The 14,232-nt window shown below is 40.4% G+C and overlaps 1 protein-coding gene across 4 annotated transcripts in view; it reads right to left on the reverse strand.

The window, feature by feature from the left end:
* LOC139716184 (uncharacterized) overlaps positions 1-14,232 on the reverse strand; it is a 204,339-nt gene that overhangs the window by 60,198 nt on the left and 129,909 nt on the right. For all 4 annotated transcript variants that reach the window (XM_071627750.1, XM_071627748.1, XM_071627747.1 and 1 more), the window contains one exon: positions 1,314-1,547. In XM_071627750.1, coding sequence (XP_071483851.1) covers positions 1,314-1,547 — 234 coding nt within the window. The remainder of the gene's footprint in view (positions 1-1,313; positions 1,548-14,232) is intronic.

Genomic DNA, 14,232 nt, shown 5'->3' on the forward strand with positions numbered 1-14,232 from the left:
CTTCATTGGACTCCATATTTTAATGTCAACGGACATTGCTACGGCAAAGCTGTGACGGGCTGGATTCCTAGCTGGACAATATAAAGTGAATCATCATTCAACGCATCGACTGGACGTGGTCGTTGGATTCTGCACATTTCGCTGGGAACATTATACGGTGGATCTATTGTGGACATATACCCTGGATTTACAACGCGGACTATTGTAACCTGTGCCTTTGGATTTACGTCGAAGGAATCATTCATCGGTGCATCACGGATCATTCATTTGTGCATCAAGCATCGTATTTGGACACTACCAGGAAACTGTAGGGATTTCGTGATTTAGTGAGTAAGTGATTCCATTACTGACTTATATTTGTTTCTAGTGATCATTATTGTACTGATGTGAAAACCGATTACGAGTCTGTACCCACAATATCACTGTTAATAAACCGCCTGAACATCAGTTGATTGTTTCTTTTGTGCGATCATTCTCGGAGTGATTTTGGTCGTAACACGCAACGCAACTAAACACGTTTAGCGACTAAACGTGTTTAGAAACGCAATTCTAGTTTCGCATGAACGCAGCCTAAGTCACAATGAATTGTAGTACACAGGGCTAGTTTTACAGCCATTCCATGGTTTAAGAGACATGTGATTAGCATAGCAGCGGAGGGGGATGAGGCTCAAATTTCCAGACATGAATCATTGTCTTAACAGTTTTGTTATATCACACGACAGACAGGGCAAATTGAAAATGTTGTGAGTGACCGCACAAACCATCGCTGAACGGTGCCAAAAATCTGTTTTGATAGCAGGGATACCCGTACTTGGAGGCAATGTATATTCCACTTCCTGGCAATGTGTGCCAGTTCATGTAAGTATTGCCGTTACGGTTCATGTATCAGTCAGAACAAGCACCGGCGTGGCCCCTGGACCAACTCGTCAAGCACTGTGCACAAGGTGCCCCATCCCAACATCATGTCATGAAGATCCACGACACTCTCAAATAAAACCTCTAGTGCCAGTTCGTGTCATCTTCAACGATTTTTGCCATTCCATCCCAACATTGTAAGCTCTTTTCATAACAGCAAACTTATCAAATTTCACACAGAGGACATTATTATGCAAGGGCAAAATGTTAAATGGGGTAAATGCTCCTTCATTACCAAATGCTGGCACGCACGGCTTGATGATACCAGCAAGAAAAAGGCTGTAACAAGTGCATTAAGGAAAAAAAATCTCACCTGACTGCAAGCTTTAAGAGCATCACATTTCTTAGTTTGTTTGTTTGTTTGTTTGAATGCTTTGATACTTTGATTATTTTCTTACCATTGTCATTCGCCTGCTTGGCCAGCTTACGCAGGGCAGCTGCGAAGCTGGAGGTGCGGGTGGCGGCCAACGCCTGGTTGGTGCCTGCACCGCCGTTGCCACTGGTAACGGTGACGGTACTGGCCGATTGGCTGAATGGGGTTACGGTAGCAGTGGTGCGGTTAGCCTTGCTGTTAGCGGAGGAAACCACGGTCAAGGGAGGGGGTTTGGTGCTTGGTCCAGGGGGAAGGTGGCCTAGAATTGGTGGATTAAAGAGAGATAAAGGTAGGGAGCGTTAATTTTTTTTTTTTTTGGGGTGTTGGGAGTTAGATAGGCAGACAGATAGATAGATAGATAGATGGATAGATAGATAGATAGATGGATGGATAGATAGATAGATGGATGGATAGATAGATAGATAGATAGATAGATAGATATATAGAGAGATAGAGAGATAGATAGATAGATAGATAGATAGAGTGATAGATAGATAGACAGATAGATAGATAGACAGACAGATAGATAGATAGATAGATAGATAGATGATAGATAGATACAGAGAAGAAGAGCAAGGGAGGGAAGGAGAGAGAGAACAAGCAAAGGAGAGGGATGGATGCAATGATGGCAAGGAATAATAATGACAAGAACAGTAATAGGATAAATCAAGGTTCTTGGAGAGGATGATACAATTTTATGAGTGTTAAGATTAAAATAACATGAGATGAAGGTAATGACCCGAGCCTTGGCTCACATGAATGGACAGATTACACAGAGAGGAAAGTAACCACAGTTAGAGGAGGGATAAAACGACGGAACAAAACACAGTACGAATGAAGAATGCAGAAATGAAAAAAAAAATGGTACTACGTTCAAGATGAGATGAACAGAGGTTGTAAACAGTATGTAGCAGGTTAAGTGGAAATAAAAGATGGAAGGATGACAAAAGGCAAGAAGAGGGGGCAAATAAGTTAAGAATGGGGGAATAGGGAAGTAGTTGCAAATATATATATATATACATATATATATATATATATATATATATATATATATATACATATATATATTATCATGGGTTATAACAGATGACAAAAAAAAGAAAGATATATGTTAGCCATTAAAGATTAGGGTGAAATTTTACAGATGATGAAGATATCAGTGTTACCACAGGATAGAAGAAAAAGATGAACAAAAACGTAGGATGGAAATGATAGAAACAAATGGCACAAGGATATTGTCAGAAAAAAAAGCATACATATCAAAAAAAAAGGATGAGTGGGTATATACAGTAGTAGGAAAGGGGGAAAAAGGAGGAAAATTGAAGAGAAAAATTGAGAGAAATGATGAGAATGAGAGCTTACTGCAATATTTAAAGTATTACTAAAGTATGATTATGATGAAAACATGATGTGTGAGTTAGAAGCTTTTCTTTTGACAAGTAAATGATTTCTGCCATTTGTTAATTCTCTTTTCTCAAATGATTCATGCTTTAATAGCATTAGTATTTCTGCTTTGACACCCTGCATATTCTGATCATAATTCTTTACTGTACTACACCATTACTCTGTGACAGTGTATTGGGATCATCCATTCCAATTCGACTGCAATGGAATTTAGGATACAAACAACTTGTGCTCTACGATAAATGATGTCAACGAAACAGCCAATTTTCTCATGAACAATGCCAGACATGTCACAAGATAATGCGCAAGTCGCAGCGTTACATAGTAATCCAATAAGATACCCCCCCCCCAAGTGCTACGCCTTGTAAAATGCTATTTGGACATTAAACTTTTCCCTCTGCCCTCCACCAAATAATTTATGGAATATCTCCGAAGGATCCACTCTTAAAAACAGAGTGGAGAAATGGATGAAAAAAAAAATTACAGAGCACATCTGTTGGAATATGCATGAGCATTAACAGCAAAGGAGAAAATGAAAATATCTTTTCTTCATTTACTTATTCATAAATGCACAAAAAAATGGATTTTAAAAGTACACTGAGTCCTAGCATCGAAAGTCCTTCAAACTTACCACATATCAATGCCACATGCATTATTTGTGTGTGTGTGTTTGTTTGTGTTTGTATGCACTTAACAGATAAAGTGAGTTTCTACTTTCATGCACAATCCATTCAGAGATGAATGCTTTCATAAAATGGCACAAGTTTGCGCTTTATTAAAGTTCACTGCATTTTACTACATGTCAAGCAAGCACAGTTGCTCCACAATGCAGGGAAGCACAATCAACTTTTTTATTTTTTATTTTTTACCGTTTTTGCAGGGGCAGGGGTTTAAGTAACACATGCAAGCTGCTATACTTTCACTTTTGCAGACATTCCACTTTTTTTTCTTTATTTTCAAAGCACTAAAAAGCTCACAAGAAGACGGTCACATTCCAGGGAAAGATGATCAGCAGGGTTAAATAGCAACTACCGAGCACATGGATGCCAACGTGACCAGCTGTCATGGTTACATAAACTCATCCAATTCTAGATTACCCCATAGAGGATGAAGAACGTTAACTTGTCATTAACTCTGCACATAGAAACGTCGCCTTGGCACTGACAGAGTTCAGGGGTTATGCGTAATCTGAAGCTGCGAGGAAATGATGCCTGGGGGCTGGGTTGGTGAGAAACTCACCTACAGTGGGAGGTAACTCACAGGCGCACGTCCTGGTTTGGAATGACCAATCAGGCGATTGCTATATCTGAGCATTTCGCAGGTTTTTAAGGCCTTCAGCTTGCTTTTCATATTCTTCTTTTCCCTCCCTCTCAAAATCTTTGTACGACAATGACATACATATGCATATTTTGAGAAGAACATGGCAGGCAAAATCAAACAAAACACCATAAGCATGATGGGAACCAAAAAAAAAAATTATAGCGCACTAAATCCAAAGGGATTCCGTAATTAGCGCCGACAATTATTTGCGGCAGGTCGATGAGACAAGTGATTAATTCGTGGAAAACGTGGAGGGAGGGTAGAGACAAGGTGAGAGCCAACGGATGGCGGAGTGAAAAGACGAGGCAGAGTGTACATTTTTATGACGCTATTACTGTATATGCTCTCCATTCCACATGCACAGACACACTGCATACAGCAGTCGTCAATTATTCATGTTAATGGACTCTGGTTGGGGGGGGGGGGGTAGGGTTGAAGCTATGAGAGCCGTGCTCCTTCGGGGGGGAAAGGAGGAGGGAAATAAAAATGCAAACATGCTCATGCAAATTGTGCTGTTAGGATTATCTTGGAATATTTGAGGAGCGCTGGAGGAAGGGGAAAAAAACGATGCAAAAAAGCACGGACACACTCCCGATCACCCTCATCAAATGAATATTAAAGTAGTTCTCACTTTGCTTCTCCATCATGATTGTGTCATCTGTAACTTCTCTCTCCGTCCTCTCTCTTCTTCTTCTTCTAACGTGAATATATAAGTACATACAATGCAATCACACGAATACAGTAACACACGAACACCCAACATCTGTTATACCCATACCAAATACACACACACACACACACACACGTACACACAAACATGCATGAGTTATTTTCTGCTTCCCTGCATTTGGCACGCCTCTCCATGCCTTTGTATTTGTTCAGTGATGATAATCAAACCCTGGCACATGTTACACAAATGATAGTTAATAATATATGAACACCGGTGATGAAATAGTTGGTTATTTTTTGCATTTTTTCCCCATACTTGGATGTGAAACTGAATCTTAGTTGATTTGAAGCCTTGATGATATGCAAGGGAAAGTCTTTGATTCTTTATTACATAATTACAACTTATTTGTACACATTGTAATAATTCACAGACACTATTTTAATCTGCTAACATATAAATCAAGTATCCCCTTCCCCCAGACTAACCCCCCCCCCAAAAAAAAATCATTGATTTACAGTAGAATAACACATTCAAGGCAGCGATAAATCTGAAATGGAAACAGTAATCCCTCTAAACAACACATCTAGCAAAAGCAGCACGCGGGGGGGGGGGGGGGGGGGGGGGGGGGGGAGTTGGTGCGGGAGGGGTAGCTAATGAAAACAATGGAATATTAGAGCCTCGCAAAGCTAGGTGTAAACTAGACAACACATTCATGATGGGAACCGAAGCTGGGGATTATCTTTTCCTGGTGAACAGCCGCAGCAGGTTGAGATGTACGTGGGTCAACGAGAGAGTGAAAGGCCATGGATTCCGGGATGCTAGCGCTGTCTTGAAACGTGATATGCCCCGGCAAGCACAACCACTCAATTTTCCATAATCTCACGGGGCTACATGGGCAACTCAACACCGCTGCCGCGACAGCCATTAAATAAGGATTCGCCACGATCCGTGCACAAATCTCCTCTTTCCTCTCTTTCTCTCTCTCTATCTTTCCGTTTGTCCATCTCCCTCTTGTTTTTTTAACCACCATTATCAAATCATGATAGTTCTTGTGCATGCATCTGCTAACACACACACACACAAAAAAAAAACCACACACACATACATACATATGTACATGTGCATATGCTCTTACAAACATACATACAAATGATCACGACACACACATAAATACACAAGGGCGTGTGCTCGGACAGACAGACATACCAACATGTGCACACTCCCACACACCTGCTCTCAAGTGATACCTTGGCTCAAGCAATCAAAAAGATCAGGGCTGCAAAATTCTTCAATAATGAAAAACCCAACAAACAAATCTAAGATATCTAACCACATACTTTAAAGCAGGGTAAGCCAAACTCCGTATACACCATGCAATCACACTATTCGAAACAAGAACCTGACCTTTATTTCAGGCAAGATATCCCCTCGAGGTCACTTCTCCAACATTTCCACATCTACCGAAGATCACATATGGGACCAGGGACACAACATATGAGCGCCAACTCGAGAAGACGAAAACAACAAGATACAAATTGCCTCGGGCACTCTTTGGGCAGGGCCGTGTAATGTATAACCCCTGCTACATTCTAAAGGCAATACAGTCGTTCCGGAATTGACGGGGACGGAGATTATGCGCAGGGAGATATGACGACAGAAAGAAAGTCAGTTTATTGATGTTGACACGTACGTTGTATGTATCGAGAAAACAGGATAAAGTGCCGGGGAAGAGGAGGAGATAATGAACATAGCCACATTCTCAGTGGGAGGTGATGGGAAGGAGGAGAGAGAGAGAAAAAAAAAACCCCTGAGAAACTAAAAATGAAAATGATTAAGGTTTCTCATCAAACATTCATCATCTGAGCACTTTGATCACTAGTTTATCTTAAACGCAAACCAATGTCACACATGAGACACACACAACATGCTCTCTGCATGCATTAATGTGCATGCGTGTATGTAAACGTTTGAGTGTGAGTGTATAATCTTTTTTTGTGGGATGTGTGTGTGTGTGTGTGTATGTATACATATGCAAGTGTGGTGTGCGTGTATGTGTGTATATGTTTCGGTGTGTACATGATATTGTATGTACGCGAGTGTCTCTACTCTACAATCTTCCTATCTATTTCTCTCTCCTGGTCTGTCTCTATCTCTATTTTCTCTGTCCCTTTCTTTCTATCTGTCTATCTTCTTTTCTTTCACTCTATCTCTCCTCCTCCTCCTCCTTCTCCTCCTCTTCTCCCCCACTTCTGGTCTCTAGCAGGGCTTCCCATTGTTTGTCACGCTCAGTAAACCCACCATCCTATTATTGATTGCTCTTGGCCCTGTAGCACAGAACGCACCGACACGCGTGCATGCACAGCACAAAATGGTGGTATCTGCCCATCTAGTTTTCAAATAGAGACCCCCCTCCCCTCACGCCTGTAATCTTCGCATCTGTAATGAAGATGACGATGAATGCAGCGTTGGGAGTGATTAAGATAAGGTTAGCATCGTTGATGGCAACGGCAGTTTACATGGCGCTTTTGATGGTAGTTTAGGCTTATCTGCCTGGATGAGATAACGGGAGCTTTTAAGAGCAGAGTCTAAACCAATCATCTTTGTAAATTCTAAAAATATCACTAATGCTCACTCTCACTGCTAAAGACATTTTATGTGTATAAGATAAGTGCATTAATTTTTTCCTCTTACACCAACAGACAGACAGACAGACAGACAGACAGAACCAAACAACAAAAACAAATCACACACAATACAAAACAGAACACAAAACAGAAACACAGAAATATCAAATACACACACACACACATGCACACTGCATACACACTACACACTACACAAACACACACAGACACAGACAGTTACACTACGCAACACTGATATAGAGTACAAGAGATACACAAACAGACACACCCAGACACACACGGACACACACACACATACACAGACACTGCTGGTAAGGTGTCAAGTGCTAAATGTCCCGATCCCGAGACTACATGAAAGATGGATGCGATGTCGTCTCTCTGGATTATTCATGAGACTCGTCTCCGTTTCTCGGGGCGATGGCACAATCTGGTAACACCAACACTGACAGGAATCTAATTGCATTTTAAACCTCTCCCTTCCAAAATGGCATCAATTCCTCTCTCTAGCTGTTGTTGCTGTTGTTGTTAATCTCTCCCCCCCCCCCCCTTCCCCATGAGATTGAGCAAACTGACAGGGGTTTTGGCTTAGAAGAGATTTTTAAGTGTACATCATTCACATTATTCCATTGTGACTTTGGCATAGACACTGGGGTATTATAATTCTTGCTGGTATTTCCAGAAAGATCAACCTTTCATCTCATACACTGCATTTTTAATTTACCACAATTGCATGTTGTTAACACCCCTTTTGTCACTGCAATACAACTAATACTAAGCACAATTCAACATGCTTCAAACTATTCATTGTACAAAGTTCAATTCCTCAGCAGTTTAAGAAATATACATTTCCTTTTGAAAAAAAATTTAAAAAAATTGCTTCCAGTATGACGAACAAAAAGACATTCTCTTTCTTAATCAAATCTGATATAACAAAGTCATCAAAATATAGGTTTACTGTTTTGCTTTCATACAGAACAATGCTGAAATAAAAAAAAAATCTACATTTGCTTTCTACTAAATTTGGAATTGTCCTTTAGGATAGCTGACCAATGAAGTGGCAGTATCTCAAGTTACAGGAACACAGAAAGACAGCAGACTGACACACAAACAATCAAGCAAATATACCAACAGATAAACACACATACATGATTGTATATGGAGGATTAAAGAAAACACTATGGGTATATAGAAGTAGACATGAAATGGCATAGTGTGCTAAAGAAAGTAAGTCCTATGGGCTTAGATTGTACAGAAGTTAAGCATACACAGGATTGGAAGAGGTGAATACAGAGGGGGTTAATGTAAGACTGAGTGAACTTTCAGTGAGGCAAGAAGATAAAGTCCACCTTAACCATCTCGTTGCCATGATCTCCGAGCTGCTTCCACTACTCAACCCAAGCTGGGTCTTCAACCGAAATGGCAAGAGAAGTTATAGAGCACATCCGTGAATTCCAGGTCTTGTTGATGGCACATTGCACACAATTACAAGGCTAGCGGAGATAGGGAGTCTGTGCAGGGTTAGCTGGCAAGCTCAATTTCACAGCTGATAGGATGTGTCACGCTAGATAGCCCCTATAAATACACACCTGGTATCAGCAATCACTGTTACCTCTTACACACACACACACACACACACACACACACACACACACACACACACACACACAAACATGCACACACAAAAATTGTTGCAAACCCTCATACACTACCACATACATACATGAAGATATAGACATGCTCACACAAAAATCATTATCTCTTACACTTGTCCATGCACACATACCAGATATATATCAGTGGTATCTCTTATACCTAACTATTGTATACACACAAGAATAGACACAATCATAAAAGTGAAGCATACAGTTAGAATTTGCTGTGCCGCAGAAGTCTCTATCTTAAACCATGGAAGACTAGTCCCCGAGTATACTTGGGCAGGTGTCCACGGGAAATGCATTTTAAAGGAAAACCAGCTCATCCTCAATGGGTTAAAAAGGATGATGTATGCTCAAGGAGATGTGCTCGGCAAAAATCTACAAAGGACTGATCTTAGCACACAGTGTCTGTCCTCCCCCCCCCCCCATTCATTCTCGTTGACACTGCAGTGTGTAGGATTACATTTGTGTGGAGACTGTGCCTCAAGATGGAAAATCACAAAAAGATGATAATATCAAAGAGAAACGTGATGATGGAAGACGCAGACGAGGCATGATTGTGACACGTCTTGCGACTGAATGAAGTGAAAGAAGAGTCAAGTCTGGACTTCAAAATGACGGACTTATCATTTCCTGAAGGACATTCACGCTGCTCACTGTCTGTTGAGCGAACGAACTTACGCTTCTAAATTTCAATACCGTACCTTCTTACGCGGGTAGGGTGGCATCTACTTCTGAATGGCAGCTAATGGATGCATTTTGTGTGCAATCCTGACACTATGCTCTATTTAATGCATTGCTCATGAATCCTACGCTCTGTTTCTGTGGAATGGCATCTTCTGCTTCAGACCGATGCCACCACCTCATCATCCTCCTCCTCCTCCATCGTCATCTCGCTCCTCCTCCACAATTTTCATTTTCGCAAATCTTGGAAGTAAACTCTATATCACAGCTCGGTAACGACGGGCATAACAAGGATGGAGGGAGGAGAAGAAGAACGGCGGCTTTAGCGCCGCCCGAATATGTCTGACCATTTGATTGCATGCCTCGGGGCGGGCTTTATATTGATTTTGGCCTTTTAGCGCACGACTTGCTTCGGCAACTTGGAGTCAACGTTCAAAGGACAATTGAGTCTCCTTCAAGAGATATTGCCTTACACTTCAGCATGAAATGCGTGATCTTCCTCCTACTTTGTGCATCCCTCTCTCTCTCTCTTACTCTCTCCCAAATCCTACCCCCCCTCACTTGTTTTAAGGGACATGACTACCCTTATTGATCCTTCTTGTGGCCCTTCAGGGTTTTTCCTCTTTTTTACCACTTTCTCCTTTCCCTTTATCTCTTTTTCTCAGATCAGTCAACTGAAAATCTCATTTATTGGTAAAAAAAACAACAAACAAACACTACCTTCCTTTTTTATTAAAAATAACACACACAATAAACATAAAATTTCCTTGATTGAATATCAAGGCTATGTCTCTTATATAGAGCTTTATTAGAGCAAGGAGGAATATCTTCCGCTATCAACTCTTGTTTTTGTCTACATGTCCCTAAATTACATCTTAACTAAGTCCAGCCAGCAAGCCTAGCGGCCAGAATTGGAAGTCGAGAAGTTAAATGACCGGTGCTCACTCCCTCCAAGATGGTCAACTGATTTTTCATCTCGAAGCCATGCGCCAACTGGCCATCAATAAAGGCATATCTGTGTCACCTGATTGATTTGTCGTCGCCACAGAACGTGGCCCGCCATTCCTCCATTCCTGGTGTAAATGGGCCAATTCTGACGGCACCAAACAAGGAATTTTATCGGAGGGGCAAAATCAAGAGAAAATCCATGTGATCTTGCCACGGGGAATGGCAAGCGACAGGCCCAGATGTAAGACTAATGACAAAGCACTAGACTGTCGGTTCTACTTCTCCATGGCGACGCTGTAAAAAATCGAGGGCATGGGAAGCGATGTACACACGTAGGGGACTTCAATACCATTGGCGGAATACAGGGAGTCACCTTAGAATTGTTGAAAATTTGTCGAAAGTGTGAAGAGAACTTTTGCCGAGGCTGTTGACGTAACACACAATATGCACACAAATAGGGTACAGAATGTGATACTATTGGTACTTACGAAGAAACTAAGCTGCATTGTGGCTGTGCACTCCAGTATTCGTTATTCTGAGTACAAACGCACTGTCGAAAGTGAAATTTTCACATAACTGATTTTTCACGCTCAGTCAAGTAAGATGGATTTATGTGATCTGGATTTTGCTGTCAATAAAAAAAGATGATATCACAAATTTGTGAGAGTGAAATGATTACAACTTTTTTTTATTTCCAGCACCAGAATTACACACACACAAAAAAAAAAAATTGTGCAAATTGCGCATTATAAAATATCATTCAATAATCAAATTATTTTCATGGTAGTCTGATGACAAGTCTGAAATACACAATGTATGGCAAATTTCATGGGTATGAATCAACATACAATAACTCCTGATCAAGGTACTGTCAATGTGTCTCTTCTTGTTGCTAAGAGTTAGCATACTGGGCATGTATTTGTTTTCCACCATATCTGGGGGTCTTCAAAATGATATACCCCTGGAATCCCTCAAACTCTGGGCAAATCCAAACATGTAATGACTTGTGGGCATCTTGGCTATCATAAAATTTGGTCTAGGAAAGCTTTGTCCTAGGTGTGTAAATCATATATTACCACAGTATCTCTCATACACATGCTCTCTTAATTCGCAAACATTATGGTGAAGTCATGGTTGAACATAATCACACTGGCACTCTTCCACTGTGAGAGTATTAAAAAATGGTGGAAGTGAATTAACTCAAACGCTAAGTTTTTTTTTTCCTCATTCCTTCTCTTTTTTATCCCCAGATACTTCATGCCTCATTAGTTGTGCACAAATAAATCTCAAATTTGTTGTCTCCTTTCAGTTATGGTCAGCTAACAGCTTACAGGAAGTCAAAATCTGGTATCATTCTCAGAATTAAATAACTGATCCAACCCCTCCCCCCCCCCCCCAAAAAAAAAGGAAAAAAAAAAGAAAAAGGAGAAGAAAAATCTCACGTAAGAAATATGTCCCATTCAAATGACACAAACTTTGCCTTTCTAGACGTGGGAGTCACTTATGTTGACATATGAGGCTGTGTATCTGATGATCAAATAGGGAACAAACACCATAATTTGCTTTAATTTACAATGACCTTACCCCTGATTGGAATGGAGGACAACGGATTGGCACAAATATGGCAGGAAAGGGCAGAAGTGGGGGGGGGGATGGGGATGAGGAGAAGGAACACAGAATATTGTGCCAAATATATGTTTTTCTAACTTGGCCGGATGTATGCAGAGTGTGTTTGTGGTAATGGTGTGATTGTTGCTGTGACAGCGATGGAGTGAAGTACATTTTTAGCGCGGAAATCCAAATGTTTTCGATAAGCCCGGACGGATTCCTATCTCCTGAAGCTTGCTCTGACACTCTAGGATTGGACAACTTGAGGATGCATGTAGGAACATGAATGAAACACATGAAATTTCAACAACTCTATTTTTGATACATTAACGTACATAGTACATCATGACTGAACAATTGTGGGTTTGGTATTGACAAGTAGGTAGCACAATGAAGAACAGTATCTTTTGTACCTCCAAGCTTTCATCCTGGCAGAACTGTAGGATGCTTATAGCTTGCACTAGACATATATTGGGGGGAGGGGGAATTGTTGCTACAAGACGAAAAGGAAGTTGTTTGCTCTGTCTTTAGTAGACACTGTAATCATTCTTGATAACAGACATTTAAAGACAATGTCTGTTGGAATGGGAAGGGGGGAGGGGGGAGGGGTTGGGATGGACTTAAGAGGGAGCCTTTTCTTCCAAGATATTCACACCTTACTTTTCAATCTTTTATTTTTCTTTCTTTTTCATATAAACAATATACTGTAGGTCTACGAATCAATTTGTGACAAGATAACACAAATTTCATTCTGACAACATAATATAATTATTATGACAACATAACATGATATAATACAATGACTAACACACACACACACACACGCACACACATTCTGCTACCCTCATTCTAAGGGGAAAAAATAAAATTCTGCTACTGATTGACAAGTTTCTACAGGCTTCACACACTATGACTGAGCATTTTACCATCAGTTATTATTATCATCATATCATCAGTTGCGAGAAAGTAGGGCATGAACTCTATGCATGGTTCACACAGTTGACACCGTTCAAAACTCACAAAATCCATATATATATTTTCGTTCTATTTCAATCTCTCTGTTCATGCTGTCTTGTTGCCATGGGATACAGGAAACAGCATGAAAAATGGGGATATAGTAACAAAGATAGAGAGGATAGTGACCAGTGTATGCTTCAGAGCATTTAAAAGGACATGACTAGAGTCAGCAGCATCCACATTGGGACAAAAGGACCCCCACTCCCATGCGATACAGCAGACATCTCATCAGGATAATGGGCTTGCAAAATGAATAGTTAAAGGACAAGTTCACCTTCATAAACATAAGGATTGAGAGAATGCAACAATATTAGTAGAACACATCAGTGAAAGTTTGAGGAAAATTGGACAATCGATGCAAAAGTTATGAATTTTTTAAATTTTTGTGTTGGAACCGCTGGATGAGGAGACTACTACAGCTTGTGAGTCATATGCGTACAACAGTATAAAGAAAATAAAAAGAAAATTCAACATATTTTCACTTTTTTCACATAATAAAAGAGCACTTGACTTGCCTCTTTCTAAAGGCAGGGGGAATAATATTACCCATAACATTTGTCGGTAACGAGTCGGGGGAATGTGTACTTTTTTCATAAGATGAAATTTTGTGAAATTCTCTTTATATTTTCCTTATATTGTTGTACGCATGTGACATCTAAGTTTTTCACACACTGCAGTAGTCTTCTCATCCAGCGGTTACTGCACAAAAACTTCAAAAATTCATAACTTTTGAACGGATTGTCCGATTTTCCTCAAACTTTCAATGATGTGTTCTACTAATATTGCGACATTCTCTCAATCCTTATGTTTATGAAGGTGAACTTGTCCTTTAAAGGGTAGCATCATGACTAGATGCATGAAGTGACAGACTCAAAGAGGCCACCCTGATTAGGATCTAAATAAAGAAAAGGAAAATCCATCACAGTTCCATGAAAACTTGTTATTGCTGAAGGAGAAAAGTGGCAATGACATACAATGTATTGACACATGGAA

Source organism: Diadema antillarum, unplaced genomic scaffold, assembly GCF_040938485.1.
Source record: "Diadema antillarum isolate AM-2024a unplaced genomic scaffold, OU_Dant_1.0 scf00000062, whole genome shotgun sequence".
NCBI lineage: Eukaryota > Metazoa > Echinodermata > Echinoidea > Diadematoida > Diadematidae > Diadema > Diadema antillarum.